At 51.4% G+C, this 25,695-nt stretch overlaps 2 protein-coding genes across 11 annotated transcripts in view; both read left to right on the forward strand.

Moving 5' to 3' along the window:
- UBE2F (ubiquitin conjugating enzyme E2 F (putative)) overlaps nt 1–15,136 on the forward strand; it is a 45,556-nt gene extending 30,420 nt beyond the window's left edge. For all 8 annotated transcript variants that reach the window (XM_020876422.2, XM_070463607.1, XM_070463610.1 and 5 more), the window contains 6 exons: nt 843–910; nt 8,076–8,146; nt 10,019–10,076; nt 11,335–11,367; nt 12,362–12,424; nt 14,376–15,136. In XM_020876422.2, coding sequence (XP_020732081.1) covers nt 843–910; nt 8,076–8,146; nt 10,019–10,076; nt 11,335–11,367; nt 12,362–12,424; nt 14,376–14,426 — 344 coding nt within the window. In that variant the 3' untranslated portion in view covers nt 14,427–15,136. The remainder of the gene's footprint in view (nt 1–842; nt 911–8,075; nt 8,147–10,018; nt 10,077–11,334; nt 11,368–12,361; nt 12,425–14,375) is intronic.
- Nucleotides 15,137–25,513: 10,377 nt separating this feature from the next.
- Nucleotides 25,514–25,695, forward strand: part of SCLY (selenocysteine lyase) — a 31,909-nt gene continuing 31,727 nt past the window's right edge. Inside the window, exon 1 of one of the 3 annotated variants that reach the window (XM_070463642.1) lies at nt 25,514–25,663. In XM_070463642.1, the coding sequence (XP_070319743.1) occupies nt 25,599–25,663 (65 nt within the window). In that variant the 5' untranslated portion in view covers nt 25,514–25,598. The remainder of the gene's footprint in view (nt 25,664–25,695) is intronic. The other 2 variants (XM_070463641.1, XM_070463647.1) reach the window with 2 other exon arrangements.

Raw genomic sequence — 25,695 nt, forward strand, 5'->3', positions numbered from 1 at the left:
TTCCTAGTGGAGAGGTGAGGTGTGGAGCTGATCACCATGTGGAGGAAGGTGCCTCTCTGTGCTCCTTGGAGGCCTCTTTGCCTGCTCCTCACAAGGGTGATGCTTTCTTTTACAGCAGTCTTAAGATTGAAGTGACTAAATGAAATTTAACCATCCCTGCCATCAGGCTCTAGAATATGTCTGAATTCCAGACACTTCAGCATGAACCATGACATCCTGTCTGCAGTGCTGCACTGTGCCCTGAGCAGAAGCAGGTGTGGGATGGAGAGAAGCCCCAGCCTGCACTGGGCTGGATTCAGGGTGCCCCGCTGTGGGCTGTGCGCCTCAGGGAGAGGCTGGACGGGCAGCGTGCCTTTTCTTCTGAGTGGGAGAAAGGTCGTGCAAGGGGAGGTGGGAGGAGACACGGCCATCTGCCCGCCTGCCCCTTGGAACTGACTTTTATGGGAAGGCCGGCAGCAGACAAACGACCAAGAGCTGAGGCAGGGCAGCAGCCTGTCATGAGGTGTGCTGGAGGCTTGAGGGGAGGCCCCGAGCACTGCAGTTTGGGCTGGGATGGGCCAGGTTAGGGCTGGGCTGCTCCAGGGACGGAGGAGGAGGGGAACCAGGCTCCCAGAAGCCTCCCCTTCCCCCAGGGCGCTGCCCACCAGGAGGAGAGCGGGCCCGCCAGTGCCATCAGCTCAGGGGTGAGCTTGGCGCAGTAACAGAGGAGCCCGGCAGTCCTCTTTTTAAACTCCCAATTCTCTGTGTTTGCCATATCCTAACACAGTGCTTGCCTTTTGTTTCCTTTCCTTTTTTTTTTTTAATTTAAAGGATTTTTTGTTTTGTTTTGTGTTTTTTGATAGATGAGGGTTACTACCAGGGTGGAAAATTTCAGTTTGAAACTGAAGTTCCTGACGCATACAACATGGTGGTGAGTAGCCTGCACTTGAGTCATTGTTCCCCCTTTGCATGGCGGTTGGCTATCACAGGGCCTGGCGGGCCCCTCCCCAGCATCATGTCTACATGCTGCCCACCCAGTCCTGGAACTCAGCATGAAATGGCCGGTACTTGTGCGGTTAATGCCCCTCACCAGCAGTATTTTGAGTTTTAGTAGAGAGGTTCATTTCTCAGTGCACATTTGCAAGTACTGTGTGCCAGGCAGTCTGTGCCAGGGTGCAGCTCTACTGAGGCTGGAATTACTGTCCTGAGGCCACACATGTACAGAGATCTGCCTGTATATTTCATGCACATCTTGTTAAATTCTGACACTGGAGGAAAGAGCATTTTATTTAAAACTACGTTTGTTTATGGTGTAACACCAAAATTTGTATAAAACGTGTGTTTTAGAATTTTGGAAAAGGATAACAACCCATGGTTTTAAACTGTGAGTGTTTGTTTACACCCCTGTAAACATGTCAGATCCTTCAAGGACCCTCCAGGAGTAACTGCCCAGTGCAGTCACATTCTGTCTGCTTTTAGGAACGTGCTGACCAAGTAGGAAAGTGAGAGAAAGGGTATGAGATTAATCATAAAGTGGTAAGTAGCAGACAATGATAATCGGTCAACGATAGGAAACTGGAGAATTCAGAGAAGAAAGAGAGAAAGTGGTCAGGGCCAGGTAAGGGTCTTCAGAGAGCTAGAATTGGGTTGGCTCGAGCACAACTGGGGCAGGGGTTCTGGGTGCCAAGACACGTCTCCTGCTGTGCTGACAGCTGTGGAAATGAGAACCAGCAGGCTGTGCACAGGGCAGGTTGACCAGGTCGACTTGAAGGAAGACTTGGGGTCAAGAAATAGTGGAGAGGTGAGAAAACCCAGATTGGGGTTTGGGGGGCATTTTCACTGCAGCAGTGAGAAATCCGTGAGGGCTCCGAACAGCTCCACACCCCCTGAGCAGGGGCGAGGAGAGGGCGTGGTGTGCCCGCCCAGGCTCTGCGCCTCCTGGTTGGCACGTGGCCAGCTCTACTTTTGCATATTGATATGTCTATTTCCCGCCATGTTTCTTCACATTCTCTAGGCCTGTTGAGCAGGAAAGAAAAATCTGATGGTAAAATTCAGTCTCCTGTGAACCCGAGGCAAGGGCACTGCTCGGGCCCTTGCTCCCCTCAGCGACAGCTCCCTCCTCTCTGATAAGTGGGGCTGTCCCCCTCCTCCCGTGCCTCCTCTCCACCCCCAACCCCCGACCCCGGCTGTCTAGTTCAGTGGCTCTAACACTTGTCTATTTAAAGCCAAACTTTTCTGTATGGAAATTGATCTCTACTGGGCTACTATGTTCAAAGCCCTTTTGGAGGATGTGGAAGAGTTGGCAATCTAAGAAAAAGAAAAAGGAGATTTAAATGTTAAACAAAGATAGGAAGATATGTGTGCCAGGTCTTTGTCAACCCATCCATCCAGCTGCCTGCTGAGATTTTTCCTGTTGCCCTGATCACTGACAGGGGAACCTCTACCCCTTCAGGCAAGAGCAGTGTGGGAACTTGCTTTATAGGCACATGTTTAGAACGTGGGGCTATTTTGATGGTTTCTGGAAACAAGACATGCAGTACTTAAAACTCTAGGCTCTAGCTTCCTGGACATACGCCCTCTCTCTAAAGAGAGTTAAAAGTCATAGGTTTGCGATACAGCCTTCAGAAAAGCAGGGATTTTCAGGGGAGGAGGATAGATCACAGGGTTTAGCGTAAGCTGGTGAACTTTCCAAACAAGCCTCGAGGAAGCTGAGAACTGCTGTTGGCGTTCGTCGGGCATCATTTGGTGGCAGAGTGTCTTCTTCCCAGTGTAAGGATAGAGCAGAGTCTCAGAACAGGAAGGGAGGAACAGAGGTGTGTTTCGGGCTTCCACTCATTTTGCTTTGGTCACGCTCCAGTCGTTTGGGTGACATCAGTATTCCTGTGTTTACCCATCAGGAAGTTAGGGCTCAGAAGGGAAAGGTGAGAACTTACCTAGTTGGCCTTGCCAGTGTCGGTGTCCCATCGCCAAAGCTGATTCTTGTCAAGAGCTGCCAGCCTTCCTAACGTGTGCCCTTCCCAGCACACCTGGTGGCTGCTTCGTAGTGAGAAGTGTTTGTCATACTTCCCTGTCCCTGTGACTTCTTTAAGAATGAAGTCAGAAATAAGTAGCGAATAAAAAATTATTGAGCCTCAAAGACACATTCCCTCTAGTTACTGGTGGCTTATAAAGACCTCACATTTTTCTATTTTAGTTTCTGCCTCCTTTGGAAAATTTCTAAGTGGCGGGCTAGTCCTCTTTCTTCAGGAACAAAACCCGTGTTCTCCAGCCAGGAAGCACTGAGAGGCCAGGCCGTCCAGGTGTATCCAGACCCCACCCTGCTGCCGGGAGGGCCTCTGCATGTTCTGCCTGCCTCTTTGCAAGCAGAGGCCAGCCAGAGCCGTGAGCTCACGGCAGGGTGAAGGGGGTGGCCCTGTCCCCGAAGATGTGAGGTGTCGTGCTTCGTAGATACAGAGGTGGTGGTGTTCCCCTTGTTAGTAGTTCATCTTTATGTAGTTCTCCTCACTGTCTCTCTTCACTGGACTGTCTGCCCCCCGAAGGAGGAGTCTGGGGGTGCCTTGATCTCACTGTATTTCCACTGCTGGGCGGGGATGGCCACACCAGGCATGTGGCTCACATTTCTCCAGTGGTTGGTACGTTCTCTGCCCCCCAAGAAATTTGTGGTGTGGAAAATATACCAGCATTTGAAAATACAGAGGTTCCAGGCATGTGGAATAGTGATTCTGAGAGCAGACTTTCAGGAATTCATGTTTCACTGGAGTGAGGAGACAGCTGGTTTTCAGCAAGTCAGCCTGAAAGGGCTTTGTGGAGCTTTCTCAGAACTCATTTGCTTTTACGTCACAGTTTATAGGATTTCTGTACTTCATAAGGACTTGTTTTTTTTTTTAAACCCCTTACGCTTATGGTTCCTGCAATCACGGTCAATTTTTAAGATTGTGAATGAAGCTTTTTTAATCAGTTAAGCATCAATAAATCATTATTTTAGAATAAGCTTTTTAAAAAAGAAAGAAAACACCTATTTGATATCCCCTCACCACCACCCCACCCCCGCTCACAGCCCTCTGCCCCAGCAGCTAAAATGCAGGTATTTCCTTTCGTTCTCTGTCCTTTGATCCCTGAACTTTATGTCACAGTCTCTAGCTGCTTCGCAGTCTCTCTCAGCCCTCGAAGTTGGCTAAAAGGATAGAGTGACGTTTAAGAAGCTCCTAAAATGCTCTGGGTTCTGCGTCAGGCCTTGTGGGCTGGAGGTGAGAAGTCAGGCGGCCTTGAAGAAGCTCAGCCTCTGGACACAGAAACGGTGACAAGCCAGGGTGGTGACATGGCGATGGTGATGCCCCAGAATGTGGGGACGCACAGAGCAGGAGGCGGCCTGGGAGCAGGTAGCAGCTTGGCTGTGGTCTCACACGCTCAGGCCTCATGCGGCTCCCCCAGCATGTCACCTGAGCTGTGGTAGGAAGCCGTGTGCTGAAGCAGGAGACAGGAATGTGGCTTTTTGGCTTTTCTCTCTTCCTGGAAGTGAGGTTATGTGATAAAACCACATCAGGCAACATGATCACAAGCGTTCTGCCACATTTCCAGAAGGAGGACAGGAGGTACCACCAGTAACACCTGAATGCCCACTGGCCGACTTCTTTTTAGGGTAATTTTATTATACCCCATGGAAAACTGAGAAAAAAAATCACTATGCAAAAATAGAATATTAGTCATCTGTTATCTCTCTCCGTCATCAGAGATGATAACCACTAACTTTCTGATGGATGGTATGCACGATATCTAACCATACATACAAGTGCCATCATGCTGCACATAACTTGGTGACTTGGGGTTTTTAACGTTACAGTATAGTACAATGTGGGCTTCCCTGGTGGCCCAGCCGTAAAGCATCCACTTGCCAATGCAGGAGACGCATGTTTGATTCTTGGATAGTGAAGATCCCCTGGAGAAGGAAATGGCAACCCACTCCAGTATTGTTGCCTGGGAAATCCCATGGACAGAGGAGCCTGGTGGGCTACAGTCCATGGGCTCGTAGAGTCACAGCAGCAGCAGCATAATACAGTATATCATCGTATCATAAGAACGTATGTTCTCTTGTCAATTAGTGTATAATTATATCATCCTTAGTAGGAGCACTTAATTGTGTGATGTTTCATGGTTTTAAACTAATCCTTTATGGTTGATATTTGATAAAGTGAGCCAAACTTTAGAGAAGGGCCAAACAGTAAATATTTTAGGCGTTGTGGACTATATATATTGTCTCTGTCATATAGTCTTTTTTAAAAACAAAAACACCCTTTAAAAATATAAAGGCTATACTTAGACCATAGACCACTTGAAATCAAGCTCGGCCTTATTTGGTCCACGGGTTGTAGTTTGCTGACCCCTGGAATAAGCAGTGCTGTGACGCAGGTCCTGGACAGCAGCACGTACATGCCTGCTGCTGGCTGCCTTTGGATAAACTCTTAGAAGTGCAGTTACGGGTATTGAGTCGTTGATGCTGATTTTAAGGCTTTTTAATCAATACAATTCAGTTACCTTCCAGAGAGTTTCCATTTGGCATCTCCACTGTCAGTGTGTGAAAGTTGTTTTTCCTAAACCTTAACCAACATGAGATGTTTTAATTAATTTTTTCTTTTTGCTCTTTTGGAAGGAAATAAATAATAAGTAAATGTCATTTGAATTTTCATTTCTTAAATAGGATGCTAAATTTTTTTTTCCTACTTACTAACTGTTTATGTCTTTTATGGACTATTATTATGTGCTTAAACCCCTCCCCCCCCTTTTTTTTCTGTTGTGGTATTTGTTTTTCTTATTATAAGCATTCCTATATAGAAATTATATGAAACTTTTTTCTTAGTTAGCTGTGTCATAAACGTTTTCCTGTTTTCATTTGTCTTTTTGTTGTTCTGTAAAAGCTTATGGCTTTTTGATTTAAGGTGTAGCCAAATCTACTTTTTCTTTGAATTTTTCGTTTTGTGGAATGCTTATAACAGGCCTTCAGACCCCAAGGTAACTCATCTGTGTTTTTTTCTGGTACTCTTAGCATTCTGTGTTGTTTATGTTATGTAAAGCTCTCAGTGAGCATCTGACTGTACTTTTCTGAATAGGTAACCCCCGAAGTGCCCCTGTCCCCACTGATTTGCAGTATGGCCTTTGTCAAGTACAAACCCTGAGCTGTGTGACAGGATGGCTAGTGATGCCAGCCCCTGAGGTAGCAACTGGAGCTGGGTGTGTCTTGTTTGTCTGGCTTTGGAGGTGGTGGGGGTCTGTGAGAATAGTTCAGCTTAAAAAGTGTGTGTCAGAATCAGGTCCCCAGTGTGGTGCAGAAGTCTGCTCTCTCCCTGGGTCACTGATGTCAAGAGGGCCGTCGACAGCCTCCAGCTGTGGCAGGTGTGAGGGGATGAAGAGGAGAGGGCAGGTGCGGCCCCACCCTGGGAGCTGCAGTGACCAGGTGGGTGACAGTGCGTCAGGGCTTCAGAGGAGGGAGGGGGCCTTCAGTCCTTCCAGACGCTGAGGCGGCGATGCAGTCTACCCTGCAGGCTACTCTGTTCAGTAGGCTTCCACATGCACAGTGCCAGCCTTCCTCTTGAGCCTGAAGGCCTTGCTGGGAGTGCAGGCTCTGCTAGTATTTGCTCTGTCAAATGCAGTCCTGTATTCACCTGCAGAAAAGCAGGTCAGAGAATACTCGGTCTGAGCGCAGCTCCTGCCGGCCCTGCCTTCTGCAGCGCTCGGGCGCCCACCTCCCCTTGTTGGGGCGGTCACTCAGGGGAGTCTGTCGCCTTGAAGTCAGGAAGAGAATTCAGTGAGGGCGCTGAGAGGGCGTCTAAACACGTTCGTTTATACAGGTGCGAAAGGCGAGACTATCAGAGTGCTAGAAAGAGCGCAGAGGTTTTGGATGGTGACAGATTCTCTAGATTTGGTCTCAAAGGTAAAGATTTTCATTACAAAGATTTTGGATCTGTGAGATGACCTGTCTGGTTAGATTCTGAGAGACGACTGTCATGCTCCTCAAACCAAGGTGACCTTGCAGTGGTCTGGGCCTGGGGAAGGGGCCCCTCACTGCAGGCAAGAGCGCTTGGCACTGAATCCGCAGCAGCGCTCTGGCCAGAACCCCCCGCCCGGTTCCTGGTCTTCATCCCAGTGAAGTATTTCATCCGCTGAGAGTGAAGATAGCATTGATACAGCAGTTTTGTAGTAGAAGTGGGAAGAACCTAAGTGTCCAGGCACAGGGGGGACTGGCTTGCTAAATGCTAGTGTTTGTGCCATGGGATGCATGGATGCCCAAAGGCATCTGAGATGATGACAAGAATAAATGTGAAAAAATGTACAGCACGTTTCTCTACTTCTATAAAGAAAAATGACTGCATCACACACACCTGTGTGTATGGCCTAGAAAAGAGGCTCCAAAATGTGCATCAGATATTAATAGAAATTATTCTGGGTAGAGTGCTATATCTCTGTCTACACACATCTTCCTTTTTTTTTTTCTTTTTTGTTTTTCCTAAGATGAGTGTGATCGGTTTTAAAATAGATTAAGATTAAAAGAACGTTATCCAAACACGCTCCATCCTAAGTGATGTTGATGTGTCTTATTCCCACGTGATCTTAAGTGGACTAGGACTTGCATCTAGACAAGGTAAATGACAGTAACATCTTCAGAAACATCCACAAAGGGCACCTAGCGTCTTCAGAAACATCCACAAAGGGCACCAGTGCTGCTGTGGGGAGCAGCACTTCAGCTGCTCAGCCACATAGTGTGAAGGAGTCTAGGGGCTCCTGGCTCACAGCAGGCTCTGGGGGTGCAGAGCTCCTTCCCCAGGTCTTTGAGGCTGCTCCTCCACAGCTGGGGCCCAGGGAGGGGTAGGGGGCAGGATCCCAGCAGCCAGCACCATTTGCCATGAGCCCCGGGGTTTGGAGGGGTCCTATGCAGGGGCAGCAGCCCCCCCCCCCAGTGAGACCAGCGCTGCATGCGGTGTGCAGACACTGCTGCAGGGGCCGGGGCCGCTGCCTGACAAGCTGGGAGTGCGCGGTAAAACGGCGCTGGATGGGGGACACAGAAGGCTCTGGAGCACCTGTGATCTCTTCCTTCTGTGTTGCAGCCTCCCAAAGTGAAATGCCTGACCAGGATCTGGCACCCCAACATCACGGAGACTGGTGAGATATGTCTCAGGTGAGTTCTGTCCGCTCCTGTCTCCTGTGCTCTGAGCGCTGCCTGAGGCTCGGCTTCCCAGGGATCATCTCCCCCAAGAGGACACTCGGAGGCTGGGCCGGGAGTAGGGAGGCTTTGGAGCAGTCTCTCGGCTCCCCCGTCCCAGCCTGGCCTCTGAAATCCACCCAGGACGGCCCCTCTAAGGACCTTTACCCCGTCCCCTCTTATTTTAATGAGGCACACTCCCGCCATGTGGCTGATTTTAGATAAAAGGGGAAACTGTAATTAATGGGATTCACGGTAGGAGGATAATGTGGATGGCAGGCTTCAGAAGACACCCCCCAACACACTTATATTTAAATGTCCTCTCTTGTGGTTTTTCTTTTCTACTTTTTTTGGCTGCGTGCACATGGCTTATGGGATCTCAGTTCCCTGGCCAGGATCAGTCCCAGGCCCCGGCAGTGACAGTGCGGAGTCCTAACCACTGGACAACCAGGCAGTTCCCTCAGCATCCTGTCTTTACCAAAATGGTCTTGATGTGTGCAAGAGCACGTCCCTGGAGCTTTTTGCCCATGGTGTCCTGGGCCCTGCCCTTCCAGGGGCAGATGGCTGGGAACCAGCCATTTCCTGCTTCTAGAGCTTGCTGGTCACTAACGTAGAGAACCAGAGAGGTTGGTGGTGGAGGTGGTTTTTGAGTCAGTTTAGCCTGTGGGCTGTGTTTGTCTTGTGCCCTGCACGTTCTCTGGCAGGGCAGTGAGGTCAGCTTGCAGGGCTCTGGTGCTGGCTCCCTGGCCGAGTCCTGGCCCAGCCCTGGCAGCCGTGTGACCTGGGGAGCCGGGCTGCTCCATGTGGGGTGTGTCTCCGGCATGCTATGTGCTCCCTTGCTCCGTGATCTCGTCCTCCTCAGGCCCTGCCTCTGGGTCCTGTCCTCCCACTCTCTTCTCCCCGCAGAGAACGCCGGCACCTGTGAAAGGCCGTGTGCAAGCTGTAACCATCCTCCCTGTAGGCATGAGGATACCCACTTTCACATCTACTTTGGCTTTTGATAGTGAAAAATACATTTTATGAGAGTGTTTTTTTTAGTTGTTTTAGGTTTTTTTTAGTGTTTTAGTTTTTTAGGGGTTTTTGTTTTTTTAAAGGCATCTTCCCTTAAGTATCTGCCCTTTAAATGTTGAAACTTTAGAAATCTGTGATCTTCAGTTTCAGATCCTAAGTGTCTTGTCTCCCTTCCTCCAGTCAGAGTGGGTCCAGAGAGGGCATTTCTCTGGTCACTTCTGCCATCTTCTGAGAAATCAGATTATTAACAAAATATAATAGGAATTTAACAGATGGTCGCCTGCTACAAAAGCTAGAGACCATGAAGGAAAATAGTTGATACATTTAGCTATGTTAAAATTAAAAACACACAGTTTGAAAGAGAAAGTATGAGCAGGATTGCAGCCCTTGTATGTAAACAGTCCTTTCAATCAATACGAAAAAGATGGGCCCCCCCACTGGAAAAATGAGCATCGGCTCCAAATAGGGGATTCACAGGAGGAGGCACACAGTGGGCGGAAAGCGTCTGGGGCTGCTTGGTCTCCGTGGTAATGGGAGACAAGCATGTGAAAGCAAGAGGAGGCTGCTCGCCACTTCTCAGGCTGGCAGACAGCAAAGCATGCGTGCGTGTGTGTGCACGTGCGTGTGTGGACAGGCTCCTGTTCATGGGAGGGTGCGTCTATCTGTATACCTTTCCCTGGTCCTTCAGCCGTAAGGAGACTGCAAACCACAGAGGAAAGAAGGGCCCGGCCCAGCAGACAGGAGCCGCTCCGTGCCGCTGGGCCCAGCTGCGCACCTGCGGCTCGCGGGCCTGCTGCCTGCTGCTCACTCACCGCTCCACTTTTCTGTCTGTTTCAGCTTACTGAGAGAACATTCGATCGACGGCACCGGCTGGGCCCCCACAAGGACGCTGAAGGTGAAGTGCGGGCCTCTGCCCGGGGCCTCCCCGTCTGGGAGCCAGCCTCTTGGGAGGACAGCGGTGTGCACGCTATCCCGTCTGCACCGCTGGCCGCCCACCCCGCTCCCACTCCCCTCAGCACCTGCCAGCCCTCCTGGGGCTGCTGGCCAAGGGTGGGTCCGCTTGGTTCCTCTGACCTCTGCCACGGGCGCTGCAGTGGTTTACCGTTCCTGCTTGTCCTGCCGTTCCCCAGGCTTGCACAGTGGTCTCCCCTAACACAGTGGAGGCTTGCCAGGAGTGGGCAGGGAGAGAGGAGGGGGAGGCTGGGGTCCCATGTCTGCGCTGAGTCACCTCGGACAGAGGAGGGGTGGCGGATGTGGCCAGGTGTGCTGGAGGGGGCACCTCTCTGGGGCGGGGGGTGATCAGGGAGCCACAGGGACTCAGGAACTGACCCCAGGTGTTTTGCCAGCGTGGCTCAAGTGGGCTTTGGGGGGTGTGTCCTAGGCGCCCATGTGGCGCCACCGGCTATGCGTCATCTCTAGACTTTTCCATGTTGCTGCCCCTGGGCCCCCTGCCTTTCTTCCCTGACCCTTATCAGAAGCGTCCCGGCTTTTGGCCAGTGCTCAATGAGTGGCAAGCAGCTGCCTGACTTCTGCCATCTTCTTTGAGTAGTGAAGTGGCTCCATGGTGTCACAGCCCCTGCCTGTCTGGCATGGGATTGGCCCTGCCCAGAGGAGCACTCGCCTCAGACTGGGTCTGGGGACAGTGGTGTTCCCAGCCTGCCCTTCGCTTCAGCGCAGAGATGTGGTCTTCTGAGCGAGGCCGTTTTCGTGGTGACCATCCCCCTTCGTAACCTGAAGGGCCGCAGGCAGCACGTCGGCCCGTCTGAGGCTCTCGGCTGCCTGGCGTAGCACACACGCTGTCTCCTTGCCCCTCTGTCTCCTGTAACATTTTCACACGTGGCAGCTTGGCTCAGTCAGGTGTGGATGATGAAAGCCATCCTGACTGAAACCGCTCAGAGACCTCAGTCTGTGCCGAGGTCACAAGAAGCAGGCAGCGGCTGGTCATGGAGCTGCCATCCCTGGGTGGCGAGGGTGGGCCTGAGAGGACTGGACCTGCATGCAGGCTCCGTTTCCCCACGGTTATTTGCTGATTAACTCTCTAGGCCCTGCCTTTAAAATAACTTTGCAGAAAACTAACCTTCATAATATGGGGACTTACTGGTTCATCTCTTGGAGGCCACCCTCGCCCAAAACTTGTTTTCTTCTCATTTCAGGATGTTGTTTGGGGATTAAACTCTTTGTTTACTGTAAGTATGTTGAACAAAATTCCAAATTGTTTTAATTCCTCTGTCTGCTGGTTTTAAAGACTGCATTAAAGATAACACAAGGGAATCACTGAACCCCTCCTTCTTTGGCACTTTTGTGAGTCAGAAGAACAGTGAGTTAAGAACTGAGGGTGCTTTGGAGTGATCCATGGGGAGGTCGGGGGAACAGGTGGGGAGAGAGCAGAGGGCGGGGAGAGGAGAGGGTGCCCACTGCCTCGGGGGCAGCCCAGGCCAGCTCCATTCCCCATGGTCTCTTCCATCGGGTTAGGCTCCTCTGGGGCCTGGCCACCCCACACTCCGCTCTGCTTCTCTCCCAGGTGTTCCAGTTTGGATGAAGGAGCATGTAGTCACCAACCTTTAGGCTTTTCACAATTAGCTGTTCCTTTGAGCTTTGACTTTTTGATCATCAGTTCAGTTCAGTTGCTCAGTCATGTCCAACTCTTTGCAACCCCATGGACCGCAGCACACCAGGCCTCTGTTCAGTTTGGGTCCAGACATCATTCCTCCTGGGTTGTGAGTGCAGTGCTTGTGGAGATGAGTTAAAGATGACGGGGAAGCAAGCAAGACCAGAATGAAAGCATAGAAGGCACAGCTGTTAATCACAAAATCAAGGAGAAAATGAGTTTCTAAGGAAAAATAGGATTTTTATTCATAAATGCTCGTATTGAGACTGGCTTGTCATTCCCTAATTTTAAGAAATAGCATTAGAAATTAATGTGATTGCTATTTGCTCACCAAACTTTGAAAAGTCATGTGTACACACATTGCTGCCTTCTCTCAGTCGACCATGAATCACTATTTTGAAAAAAATGTTCAATGCTTCTGCATCAAAAGAACTTCATTTCTCAGCAGTTTTCTCAACTCTCTAGGTCACTCAAACATTTGCTAATTAAATTTCTGTTGCCTGTTTCATAAAATGAAGACTTACAACAGCAGAAAAACAGGTTCTTTCCACTGTTTACTCTTTCTTTTTAAGGATCTGTTGAATTTTGATGATCCACTGAATATTGAAGCTGCGGAACATCATTTGCGAGACAAGGTAAGCTATTCACAGAACATTCTAGGTTGATGTGTTTGGTGAAAATATACTTGTGTGTGTGTGTGTGCACGCACTCAGTTGTATCTGGCTCTTTGTGACCCCATGGACTGTAGCCCACCAGGCTCCTCTGTCCATGGGATTCTCCAGACAAGAATACTGCATGGGTTGCCATTTCCTTCTCCCGGGGATCTTCCCGACCCAGAGATCAAACCCGAATCTCCTGCATTGGCAGGCGGATTCTTTACCTGGTGCCACCTGGGAAGCCTAAAAAGAAAATTACTGCCCCTTGAGTAGATAAGGATGAAATTGAGAATGGTGGAACCCAGGTTTGGAGCTTAAAGCATTTATAATCAATGTGTTATAATCAACGTGCGTGGTCTTAGGAAAGTGTTTGACCCCAGGTCAAACAGGAGTGTTCCTATATAAGGTGTAATTTCCTAGCAGAGTTCAGTGTGAGTGACTGACAATAGGCAACCCTTGCTTCAACTCATGACAGTGTAGGAATGCAGATAGGAGGATGGAGGCGGCCCCCTGCCCCCACACCACAGGCTTTGTCCTGCCTGCCCCAGGACCCATTCGTCTGCCCACAGCTCCATACAGGGCGAGGAAGCAGGGCCACCAAGAAGGGAGAAGACCCACCAGGAGAGGGCAGAGCTCGGGACCTGAGCCCGGAGTTCCTGGCCTTCTCAGGCAGCCTCAGACGGAGGAGCGGGGAGCTGCTTACCTTCTGGAGGGGCGTGGAGACCAGAGGGGACTCGGGCTCAGCCAGGGCACCTGTGCTCCCAGGGTCACACTGAGGGCAGGGCTGCCTGTGGGATCGTCACTCCACCCCGAGAGCTTTGGCCCCAGGAGCCAGTGGTACTGTGGGCTTCCGGGCGCTGTGGACGTGACCTTGTGAGTTTGGCTGAAGGCGGCCAGGGCTTCTGTGCAGCCCGTGTTGGCTGTGGGCAGGGGGCTGGTGATGGTCTCCGTGCGCAGCCCTGGGCCACCTGGTGGCAGTCACAGCTCTCCCCTTCCTCAGCACAGAGCCCACCTCCACCTGCAGGGTGAATTCAGTGTGGTTCTGCCCACCGCCTCCCTAGTGGCCCCTGTGGGGGCCTCCCGGTCACCAGTAGAGGGTGCACATCAGGCCCCGGGGCTGTGTGTGTTCCTGGATGGGGGTGCCCCTGTGGGCAGCAGTGCGGGGAGGAGGTGGTATGGGAGCCCACCTTCGGCTCACACGCTGCCCCACCAAACGCAGGCAGGCCTTCTGAGGTGGACGAGCTCCAGGTCCTTCTTATGGCTCAGACAGCCCCGGGGCCCTACCCAGTGCTGCAAGGCCAGGGAATTCTCCTAACCTTAGAGATACAGGACCTGGGACCTGGGCATTGGCTTACGTGGGAGGTGCCTTTCCTGCCCAGGCTGGCCTGGGATGGGCCTGCATGCATACGGCCTTTTTACACCTGAGGGATCATCAGCCAGGCGCCAGGTAGCTTTTGTTTGTTGCCCAAGGAGGCGGCTCTGTTCAAGCCCCCCTCTCCTCTTGGGCAGGGTGGGCACCCTGATGGCCCACCACACCTGGGCCGTAGGTAGCAGGGTCCCAGGAAGGCGGATCTGGACACAAGGGCCTTCCCAAGAGAAGCAGCCGGGACCGTTTGCCGTCCAGAGCCCTGGCCTGACCCACGTGGGGACCTTGACCGCACTGGGCATCTCTCCCGTCTGCAGAACGAAGGGTCTTCAGTTCCCTTCCGCCCAGAGCGTGTTGGCATCCCCACCCCAGCACCCCAAGCGGCAGGGAGGCGGCACTCTGCCCACGGGTCTCTGTGCGTCCTGCCACTTAGGGGCTGGGGGGTGAGGCCGGGCCCTCCACACACTCCCCAGAGCTCACGGGGGCCCTTGGCTCAGGGGAGCCCCACTTGGCCCCAGAGAGTCGCTCCCCAGTGACTCACGGCCCTGATCCCCGCCCCCGCAGGAGGACTTCCGGAATAAAGTGGAGGACTACATTAAGCGCTACGCCAGATGATACGGGGAGAGGACTGCAGGGCCGCGGACTGTGCGTGAGAAGATGGGCTCCACCCGCAACCAGAGGGAGCCTCTCCCCGGTCCTCGGCTCCCCTCAGTCCCGCCGGCTCATCCGAGTCCTGTGACCGTGTTGTCCTGAGGAAGAACCTCTTCACGACCGCCCATTGTAGCCGGAGAGTTCCACATAAATACAGCCAGAAAATGTGTCTGGGGTCCTAAAGAGTTGTCTGCTTACCTTAACATGTTTACTTTTTTGAAACTGTACTGTATAGGCTGTTGATGAGAATGAACTCAGCGTCGAGGCTAGAGCTGCTTCTCCCCTCCCCCGTCAGTCCCGCGCAGGTGATGCTCATGACGTGCTCAGTGTAGCCCGCAGATTGGCCGTCAGAAACCCTCTGCAAACTGTGATTGGTGTGAAGTCTCTTAGCTCCTCCCACGAATGTCGGCCCTGCCTAGGTGTCGTGAAGCTTCCCAGAATGCAGAGTCATTCACTGTAGATCTCTTACTGAAATGCGTATTTTATTTAATGTAAGTATATTTTGGAACAGATTTGTAATTTGTACAATTTAATGTTTTAATTATTTTTTTCTATTCTCATTTAGTTTGTATTTTCATTGTATAGAGCAGACAGATGTTGGGTCAAGCAACTATTGAGAAATACAAAGAAAATATGAAAGGCACAGTATTCATTGTGTCCAAATACACCAAGAATCTGTGTTTTAAAAAATCAGCTTGTTTCCAGGTCCAGATGGGGCAAAGGAACTTCGGGAGCCCATGCAGCTAGATCTGGAAGATTTAAAAGAAAAGCAGGGAGCCCATCCTCATATGCTGGCTGGAGGACAAGGCTACAGCCCAGCCCACCCCGGGGCTTGGTGCTCCTGCATGGTCACACGCTTGTGAGCCAGTGTGCAAGGGAGCCTTATGTTCTGGGGTGGGGAGAGAGACCTCAGGCACTAGCCTGAGGCCCTGACACTGCCCCTGTGGCCCTCTGAGGTATTGGCGGTATTTGGTGGCATTCCCCTGCTCCCGGGTCCCTGAGTCTCGGGGGCGGGTCTCCTTGGTGGACTAGAGTCACAGGCAGCACACTTCGGAGTAAGAACAGGGAAGAGAGGTGAGTGGCTTATTGGAACCATTGGAATCCAATGGTTTCTTCTGCTGCCTGCCTGACACACTCAGGTTTAACTGACAGCTTCCTCAGGCCTCTGGATGCCCTGTCTGCCATCTGCCCGGTCTGGTTGGTTCCTCTTAGTTTATAGCATCATCTCTGATTATGAGATCAATCTGTCCAGTAAGGAATTGGGGCAACACTTCCCACTGGTCATTAGGAACCCTGCCCATTAGACAGGAGGCTGACCCAGCTACTGGGCTGCTTTGTCTGGTGCACAGAGCAGGGGTGGAGGGGTTGGGGGTGGCATCTCTGACCAGGCCTGTCAGGACAAGGGTCCTGGGAGAGGCACCCCCAGTCACATACTTCTAACTGGAGCCCAGTGTCAGGGGAACTCCCCCACAGACCACAGAGCCACCCTTTGCTAGGTGGGTCAGGAGAGCAGCAGCTGGCAGTCCACATGCCCCGAGGCACACTGCTCCCTGCCAGCTCCCACCCGACTCCCTAGGTCACACCCCTAGCTGTCCAGGCAGCCCACCTGGTGGTGCAGATGGAGGTGGAAGAAATGAAACATGGGTGATGCGGGGCAAAGACCACTCGCTGGACAGTGTGAAAAGGATAAGGCTCCCTGTCGGTTCTGACACACAGGTCTCTGCTCATCAGGGGTCAAGCAGTTCTTCAGAAGGGACACTCCCACGTTCTGGATCATCCCTTTCTGTCTGGTGGTCCACCGTCAGAGGCACCTTGCCCCCCACCCCATCTTGTTAAAGAGCCCACCCACTTGGGCCCTCTCCATGGCCCATGGTGCCATCCTGGCTGCCTGCCCAGCGGGCCCTGTGGCAGCTTTTGGTGGCTGTGGGACACTGACCCCTGGGACTTCTGGTTTCTTGGCGTCTTTTTCACACCCTTAGGCCACAGTAACATTTCTGGCCATAGTTCCTGTGCCCGCCAACCCAGGACAGTTGGTGATGTCTGCTCTGCCAGGGGGTAGGGCTGCTGGGCCTCTGGGCACCCCGACCGCCCTGGAGCCAGGTGGGGTGGTGCTGTGTCCCCATGCCGCTGCTACTTAGAACTGCACGTGTCAGTTGCATGGTTTTCAGGCACACTTTACATGGAGACAGCTCCAGGGTAGCCCTGTCACGAGAAGCTCGCACCTCTCCACTTCCCTTCCCTTGGACAGACTGCCTGCAAGCTGCCTCTGGGAGGAGCCAGAGCCAGCGTTACTCAGGTGCTGAGCACTGTCCTCCTGGCTGGGTCTCTCCCTGCAGCCCAGGACATCGCGTGTCCTGCATGTGCTTTTCAGCTGCTGTGTCTGTGGTGTTGCCCAGTGCCAGCCTCAGGGAGCAGGGTCTTGGGTAACTTCACGAGATGCCCTGTTTTACCCGCCCTCCTCTCCAAGCCCTGAAAGCCTCAGGGGCCTGCCTATCTGACCTCAGACACTCAGACTAAGCTGGGTGGTGCACGTGCCTGGGTGGAGAAGTCTGCAGTACAAGATTTGTGGGAAGACTGTGCTATTCAGACTATTTGCAGTAAGACTGTGCTATTCAGACTATTTGCAGTAGCTAACACTTTGAATGTCATCTTTGAAAGGAAGGCATCCCTTCATATTTGCCAGTCTCAGTGTTCCATGCGTATTTTCCTCCGCCCTTGTTTCATTCCTGGGGACTCGCAGGAAGACTTTACGGCTCTAGTAGGTAGCAGGCCTTCCCCATGGTGTGGCCGCAACCAGGCTGGTCTCAGCAGAGTCCCAAGTCCACCCTCAGGACTTGGTGGCAGAGGCAGCAGAAACAGATTGAACTGACCTGCTGGGCTCTGAAACTTAGCAAAAACATCTCAGAGGCCAAACTCCCAGGCGGTGGTGACCACCATGATGTGTCATGAGTCTTCAGGGGACAAGGCTGGGTTGCTCTGTTACCTCCACCCTTCTTTCTTTAAAGAACTGCTGTGGGAAAAAAATTCCTGTTGCCATCGGACCTATTGCTGATTTGATGATCAAATCAAGCAGAATTTTTTTCATATAAGAAGTCCAACAAGGCATTAACCACCAACTGCAGGTTTCAGTTCAGTTCAGTCGCTCAGTCGTGTCCGACTCTTTGCGACCCCATGAATCGCAGCATGCCAGGCCTCCCTGTCCATCACCAACTCCTGGAGTTTACTCAAACTCAACAAGATCCTTTCGCAGCGGCTACAGTCTGTTCCAGGGTCATTTCACCTCCATCCACTTAAAAATGTTTAATCTTGGAAAGTCAGGTTTGCTACAAGTTCATTTTCTTCATAAAGTGTGTGTAGTAAAATGCTATTGATACATAGTAAAATAATGTTTTCCTTTTCCTTTGCCGAAGAACTTGGAAAATGGGGAAACCTGTCACACCTATCCTTCCCTGCTCTTACAGCCCTGCCTCAAACAAATCCAGCAGATTGGAGGGGCCAGTTCAGAGGAATCCACATCACCTGCTGAAGTTCTCGCTCATGCCCTGGGGTTCCATGGGTTACCAAAGTGACTTACCGAAAGAATTGCGGTTGGGCAAATGTTCTTCAAAAAACCCAGAGATGGAGGCATTTGAGGACCTTGCAGTGTTGAGAATATCTGTTTCCTTGTGTCAAGCTGTATAAAGAACTGAATTATCTCTTTTTTAAAATCCATCTTAGGGCTCTTTGGCTGATCACCAGTCACGCTGGGCCAGAGTTCTTCCGGTAAATTCACTGGTGTTTTGGTTGTCTTTTTTTTAACTTATGGGCAGTTATAAGAAATCATCGGTGTTGCAAGAGTTCCCAGTGCTGGAGGAGAGACTACGGACAAGCCTGCGCTCTGCAGACCGGGCCCAATGGTGGTCAGGGGCCCAGGGGAGGGTCGACCTCCCCACAGCTCATGGCCCAGGATGCTCTCTCCTGCGTGACCCCGGGGAGGCCCTGCATCACTCCCACAGGCCACGCATGGTGCTTGATGGCGAGAGATCATTTTACTTAAACCGTTCATTATCTGACACCTCTTTCTGAAATGTATTCCGGGACTTCCTTGGTGCTCCAATGGTGACGACTCCACGCTCCCAGTGCAGGGAGCCTGGGTTCAACCCCTGGTCAGGGAACTAGATCCCACATGCTGCAACTAAAGGTCCTGCATGCTGCAGTGAAGTTCAGAGATCCCACAAGCTGCAGCTAGGACCCAGTGCAGCCAAATAAAAAAATAAAAATAGAATTTGCTCCAACGTCAATAGCCCTGTTCATCTGTGTCCTCCCGTCCCCTCACCTGAATGAGGGTGGGTGCCATGAGCAGGGTGCAGCACTCAGGAGAAAGAGCCTTGCTTCCTGCTCCCACACGGCTTCGTCCTCAAGTTAGACGTGTCCCAGGTGAGCGCAGTATCACTACCACGTGCCTGGCGGGACCAGTGACCAAGGTGTGACACAGACCGCAGTCCCCGCACAACAGCAGCGGGGTGGGGGGCCAGCCGCACACCTGCTGAGACCGGAGCAGACACGGGGCAGCCCTTGGGGCTTCCTACAGCTTTCCCGAGCCACGTCTTCCCGCGCCTCCAAAGGAGGCACCGGCCTGGCACCCGGAGCCCGTGGCCGCTGGGCCTGTCTTCCCTGCCAGCCGCTGTGCCCAGGACCCCAGCTTTCCTGCCGTAGGGAGGCCCATCCACCCGCAGCCTCAGCATCCCTCCTGGGGCTTCCATCTGGATTCAGTTCAGGTGATGCCCCCTGTGCGGCTGGTCTCACAGGCCGGTGGACAGTCCTGCGGTGTCCTCACCTCGCCTAGGCTTCCAGAAGCACCGGGGGAGGTCTGCACCTGCCTGCGTGTCTATTTCTGCCTGTCCGGGCATCGGTCAGTGCCTGGAGCACAGGGCCTTGTCTTCGCTGCAAGCAGTGACTGAGTCAGTTCTTATGAGTAGATGCAGTGGCAGCTTGAGAGCATGAGTCTGCCAGAGGCAAGCCTGCTCAGGACAGGCCCCTGCCTGGGGCGGGAAACGCCGGCCAGCCCAGCCCACCCGGGCCGACAGACCCCCCACCCCTCAGTGACAGGCGCCGCGTCTCAAGTTTGCTTTGCTTGAGTAAATGGGCCTCTGGAAAAATCCTGCTGAGAAAGGAACATATCCAGCAGACTTGGGATAAACATGATGCTGGGAACCAAGTGTAGGATTTAAAGAAACTTTTCCAGGGAGCAAAAAGATCCACATGCGAAGGAAAACGCACCTTTGACCCCAAATCAAAAAGTTCTAAGGCGATCTAGTGGTTAAGAATCCACTTGCCAGTGCAGGGGACATAGGTTCGATCCCCAATCTGGGAATAGTCTACACGCAGCAGAGCCACTCAACCCTTGCCCCACAAATACCAAGCCAGCGCCCCAGGGCCCACAGACCACAGCTACTGAAGCTTGCAGGCCTAGAGCCACTGCTCCACAGGAGAAGCCGCTGCAGTGAGAAGTCTGCTCGCTGCGACAGAGCAGCGCCCGCTCGCTGCAAGGAAGACCCAGCACAGCCCCAAACTAGATTTTAAAAAAGTAATAAACGCACAACGGTGCAGGGCAGAATCGATGCTGGGAAAACAGATCAATGATGTGCAGACAAACTTGGTGAACTCTCCAGGAAAGGAAAATAAAGAGACAAAGGTCATCTGTAGAGAAGGCAACAGGGCAGAGGGGGCTCGTGCACTGGCTAAGATGGATTAACCTCCTCGGTGCCAGGAACAGGGACAAAGGTCAAAAATACACTCTTGACCATAAAGCACAGTATCTCAGTCATTAGGGAAATACAAGCAGGGCCACTTCACACCATGAAGACAGCTAAAATAAAATGTAAAAAACAGACATCAGGTGTTGCTGGGGATGCTGAGAAATTAGAATCCTCATACACTGCAGATGAGAATGGCAAATGGGGCAGCTCCTTTTAAAAACATTCTGGAAGTTCTTCAGGCTACATATACAGGAACCACACTGAGACTTCCCTGGTGGCCCAGTGGTGAAGAATGTGCCTGTCAATGCAGGGGTCTCGGGTTCGATCTCTGGTTGGGGAACTAAGATCCTACATGCCAAGGGGCAACAAAGTCTGTACAGCAACCACTGAGCCTGCACGCTCTAGAGCCTAAGCGTAGCAACTAGAGAAAGCCCATGCACTGCAACAGACTATTTATCATCGTCAAAAACTGGATACAGGGTAAATGCTCGTCAAGTGATGAATGGGAAAAAGAAATGTGGAATCCCCAGGGAAAGGAACAGTGAACATCAACAAAAAGGAATTACTTATACCATGCTACAACATGGGTTGAAACCTTGAAAACAGTATCCTAACTGAAAGAAGCTAGACACAAAAGGCCACATGCTTGTATGATTCCATTTATATGAAATACCCAGACAAGGTAAATCTACAGAGATAGAAAGTAGCTAGTTGTTGCTAGGGCTGTGGGGAAGAGGAAATGAGTACAGTGTTTCTTGTTGGGGGCGATGAAAATGTGCTGGGATTAGATGTACTTAGTTGCATGTACTTAGTTGCATAACCTATGAATACTATACACTTTAAAAGGGTTAATTTTATGGTATATGGATCTATCTCTTTTTAAACATTATGAAGAAATTAAGGTGTAATACTGGAAAATGTTCAAATTATCCACAGGAAGACAAGCAAAGAGAAAGAGTTGAGAACCAGATGAAACAAATAGAAAATAAATAATAAAATGGTAGATTTAAGATTTATTACCACTTAATAATTATATGTAAATGGTCTAATACACTAAAAGACAAAGATTTGCAGAGTGGATTACTCTGGTTTGGGGAGATGTTACCATTGTGGAAAACTGAGTAAAGGACTTCGCATCATTTTTACAACTGCATGTAAACCTAATAAAATTTTTGAGTAAACTATACACCCAGCACCCAAGAAGGTAAAATTTACAATGCCTAGTATACAACACAAAACTTCAAGGTATGCAAGAAGCAAGTAAATAACATCCATGGTCAGAGGGGAGGAAAAAATCAGTCTATAGAAACAGAGTCTTATCAAATATGATAGCATTAATAGATCAGAGAGTTAAAACAACTCAAGATGATCAAGAAAAGACTACTCGTGTTAAGTAGAGATGTGGAAAATATAAGACACAAATTCAGTTTTCTGAAGAAAAACAGACATGATAAAAAGTATACTGGATGGGTTTAACAACAGGTTACATATTGCTGAAGAAAAGATTTATGAACTTGAAGACAGCAATAAAAAAATGAAAACTGGTGGGCGGCGGTACATCTACGGAAAAAACACTCAGAACTTGGGTGAGCTGTGGGCAAACTTCATGCAGCCCAATAAACTTGTAATTGGAGTTCCCAAAGGAGCAGGGGAGAGAGAAAACTATTTGAAGATTTAATTACTAAAAGATTTCCAAGTTGATAAATGCTCCAAGCCCACGGATACCAGGTCAACAACTTCAAAGCACAAGAACGTGAGGAAAACTACATCAAATCACATTCTACATTGCTTAAAATCAGTACCAGAGCAAAAATATTAAAAGCAGTCAAGAAATAAAGACACATAATGTATAGAGGAACGTAGAAAAGGGTGATTGCAGGTTTCCCGTTGGAAAGAATGTGAGCAAGGAAACAGTGGAGAAAAAAAAAACTTTACTGAAAGAAAAATCTCAAGTGAGAATTCTGTATCTGGGGAAGGTATCAAAGCTGAAGGCAAAATAAAGATGTTTCTCATACATACAAAAGCTGAAAGTCATGCCAGCAGATGAACACTGCAAGGAACTTTGAACAAAGTCCTCAGACATGATATCAAGTGGGAATATAGAACCACATCAGGGCTACACTAAGTTGACGCTAGGCCAGATGTGGCTCCCAGTTGGACTGGCCAGTGCATTGTAGGGTGGTTAACGCATATATGGCCTTACAAGCTATTAACAGATCCCAGAAGCACCGACCACAGTGATGACAGCCAACGTTTTAGACATTGTTAAATGTCCCCTGGAGGGGAAAAAACCACTCCTGGTAGAGAATCACTTTTCATATTTTGCATCTCTGTTTTTGACCAATAATCTGAGAGAATTCCTCTGCTTAGGCATTTAATGCATTAATTCACTCTTTATGCCTGTTCTATTCAGCCTATTTATTGACTTTTTCAAAAACTGACTTTATTTTTCAGAGCAGTTTTAAAGGTTCCCAGAGAAATTGAGCAGAACAGAGTTCCCATATCACCCTGTCCCCTACATGTCTAACCTCCTCTACTACTGACATCACACAGATGTAAGACATTTGTTACAACTGCTGAACCTACACGGAAACATCACTGTCATTCACAGTCCCTAGTTGACACTGGGGTCCACTCTTGGTGTCTGACATTATGAGTTTCCACAAACGTATGATGACATGCATCTATTGTTATACTATCATGTACAGTGGTTTTACTGCCCTAAACATTCTCTGTGCTCTGCCTATTCATGCTCGCCTGACTCCCTATCCCTGGCAACTCCACTGAGTGTTTCTCACGCTTTCTTTTTTAAAATTTTAATTTCTGTGTGTGACTGTGGCAGGCCCTAACCTCGGTCCAAGGCTGGGGTTGCCTCACGCAGGCTCTCCCACTGTGGCACACGGGCTCAGCAGCTGTAGAGCTCGGCCCCAGTGGCTCCAGTTCTCGTGGGATCCTAGTTTCCCCACCAGCGATCAGATTCACATCCCCCGCATTGCAAGGCGGATTCTTAATCACCACACCACCGAGGAAGTCCCCTCTATTGTTTTTAAATCTCAATTATTATAGTTTCCATCCAGTTGTTTTTTTTAACTGTTGCTTTTTCTTATGACTGCCTTTTTAAAGAAACAAGATGCTCCCTTGACTCCTTAAAGGGGACGACAGAGGATGAGATGGTTGGATGGCATCACCGACTCGATGGACATGAGTTTGAGTAAGTTCTGGGAGTTGGTGATGGACACGGAAGCCTGAGTGAGCTGAGTCCATGGGGTCGCAAAGAGTTAGACATGGCTGAGTGGCTGAACTGACTCCTTGGAGACCTTTCTTCTCTGAGGACTTGCTCTGCTCTATGACTTCCCCCCTTAGCTATGAGCTGTTTGCTGCATTTACTATTTCACTGCCACGGAGATGGCATTTCCTCAAATATTTGATCTTCACTGGGCACTGATTTCATAAGTATCCTCTGCAGGCATCTGCTGCGTGTGTGATCAGCCCACTCGGGATCATGTGGCTGCTGCTGCTTTTAGGAAGAGTGGAGTCCAGGCCATGGTCCTGAGTGTGGGGCACTCTCACCTCTTGACTCCACCACTACCGTCGATGTAGCGACCTGGAAACACAAACCCTCTACCTGCTGCCTAACTGGTCCAAGGAGGGCTGGATCAGTCCCCTTGTGGGTAGTCCCTGGCCCCTCCAGCTCCCATCCTGACAGCCTTCCATACAGATACAGAGAATGAAACCTGCCCCCCACCTGTCAACTTCCCCACCCACCTCTGCTCTTAACCTCCTACCTGCTCACTGCCTCCAGGACTTTTTACCTCTTCATCTTCAGCCTTCTTGTTAGCTGCCTTCCTTCAGCCCCTTCATCCTGTGCCCCTTCTTACCTCCTTCCTCAGCCTTCTGAAGAGCTGGCTACATCCTCCATCTCTTCCTGTCTCCTTGCTTCCTCAGTGCTGCACTCTCACCCTCCCCCACTGCTCTCCTGAAATTCCTTTCACAAAATCATGAGTATCTCCTGCCACTTATATAGACACTTCAGACTTCCTCTCAACTACTACCTGTGCTCTTGACACTCTTCATTCTGTTTCCTCTTCTTTTCACTGGCCCTGAGCTTCTGTATATCTATTTGCTTCTTAAATTTTCATGTGTCTTTTGCTCCAGACTGCACTTGGCAGGACATGAGCTCGGTTTGCATGCAGGAATAAAAGGAAATAAAGAATCCAGAAAGCAAAGAGGCTTGCTGAGCTGCAAAAGACAACTTCTGGACCCTGCCAGGAGATAACATTGAATAAGTCTACAAAAATCCAACTAAAATTCAGTTTCTTGGCAAAGCACCCCTGCGTTCAATTCTGGCTCCATTCCTCCCCGTGTGAACGTGGGCAAGATGCTGGCCTTTCCTCTACCTGAACGTCCTCGCGTGTAAGGTGGAGCTGCCAGGTACCCACTGGATAAAGGTGATGCCAAGACGAAACTAGTGAACACACAAACGGCGCTTGGAATACCGCCTGGCACACGCTCGGCGCTCAAACTCAGAAACTGTTAACTTGCCAAAAGGGCAAGAGACGGTGGGCGGCTCGTTAGCATTCAGGAATCTGCATCCTCGCCCTCTCACCGCTTTCGCAACCGACTCGCGTTACGGTCGGCGGGATGCACGAACGCTAGACACTCCCATCCGACAGGTAGTGCTCCGCCGGCCTGGGCGCCTTCCCGTCCGGGTACCGGCGCTGCTCCTCCCCTCGCTCCCGCGTGCCCGGCGGCGCCCCCGCTGCCTAGGCCCTCCAGACGCCCTGCCCCGCGCCCCGGGCGGTGTCCCTCGGGTCTCGCCTGGTCCCTCAGACCCACCCTTGCGAGACGAGCCCGAAGTCACCCGCGCAGAGGGTCGGGTCACCGAGGAGGCGAAAGGTACGGCCTACCGGCCTCGGCTGACAACAGCTCCAGCCGAGCGGACGTATGAGGACCGGCGACTGGAGCCCCGCCGCCCCGGGTCGGGCACCTCCTCCTTGCGCGTCGCCGCCGTGACCACGCCCCCACGGCGCGCTTGAAGCCCCGCCCCCAGCCTGTCTCTTCAGAGCGCGCGTTAGGGGACCTGTCTCCCCGCGGAGCGCCCCTCCTTGCGCGCCTCGCCCGCCCGCGCGCCGCCGACGTGACCACGCCCCCGTGACTCTCTTGAAACCCCGCCCCCAGCCCTTCGCCTCAGCGCGCGCGACCGGGGTCCCCACCTCCCCGCAGAGCGCCGCTGCAGCGCGAGGATTGGCCGAAGCTGCGCGGCTCAGCCAATCCGCACGGCCCCGGCGCCCGCGGCCCCGCCCCCTCCCGGCGGCGCTCCGAACCGTGACAGGCTCCGCGGGTTTGGGCCTCGCCTGAGCGGGCTGGCTGGCTGGAAGCGGGCCGCGGTGGGGTCAGGATGGAGGCGGCTGGGGCGCGGAGCAGGGACGCGCGGGGTCGAGCGGAGAAGAGCCCGCCCGAGAGGTGCGCTCCTTGAGGGGAAGGTGGGGAGAGCC

The sequence above is a fragment of the Odocoileus virginianus genome, unplaced genomic scaffold (genome assembly GCF_023699985.2).
Source record: "Odocoileus virginianus isolate 20LAN1187 ecotype Illinois unplaced genomic scaffold, Ovbor_1.2 Unplaced_Contig_5, whole genome shotgun sequence".
Taxonomy (NCBI): Eukaryota; Metazoa; Chordata; class Mammalia; order Artiodactyla; family Cervidae; genus Odocoileus; species Odocoileus virginianus.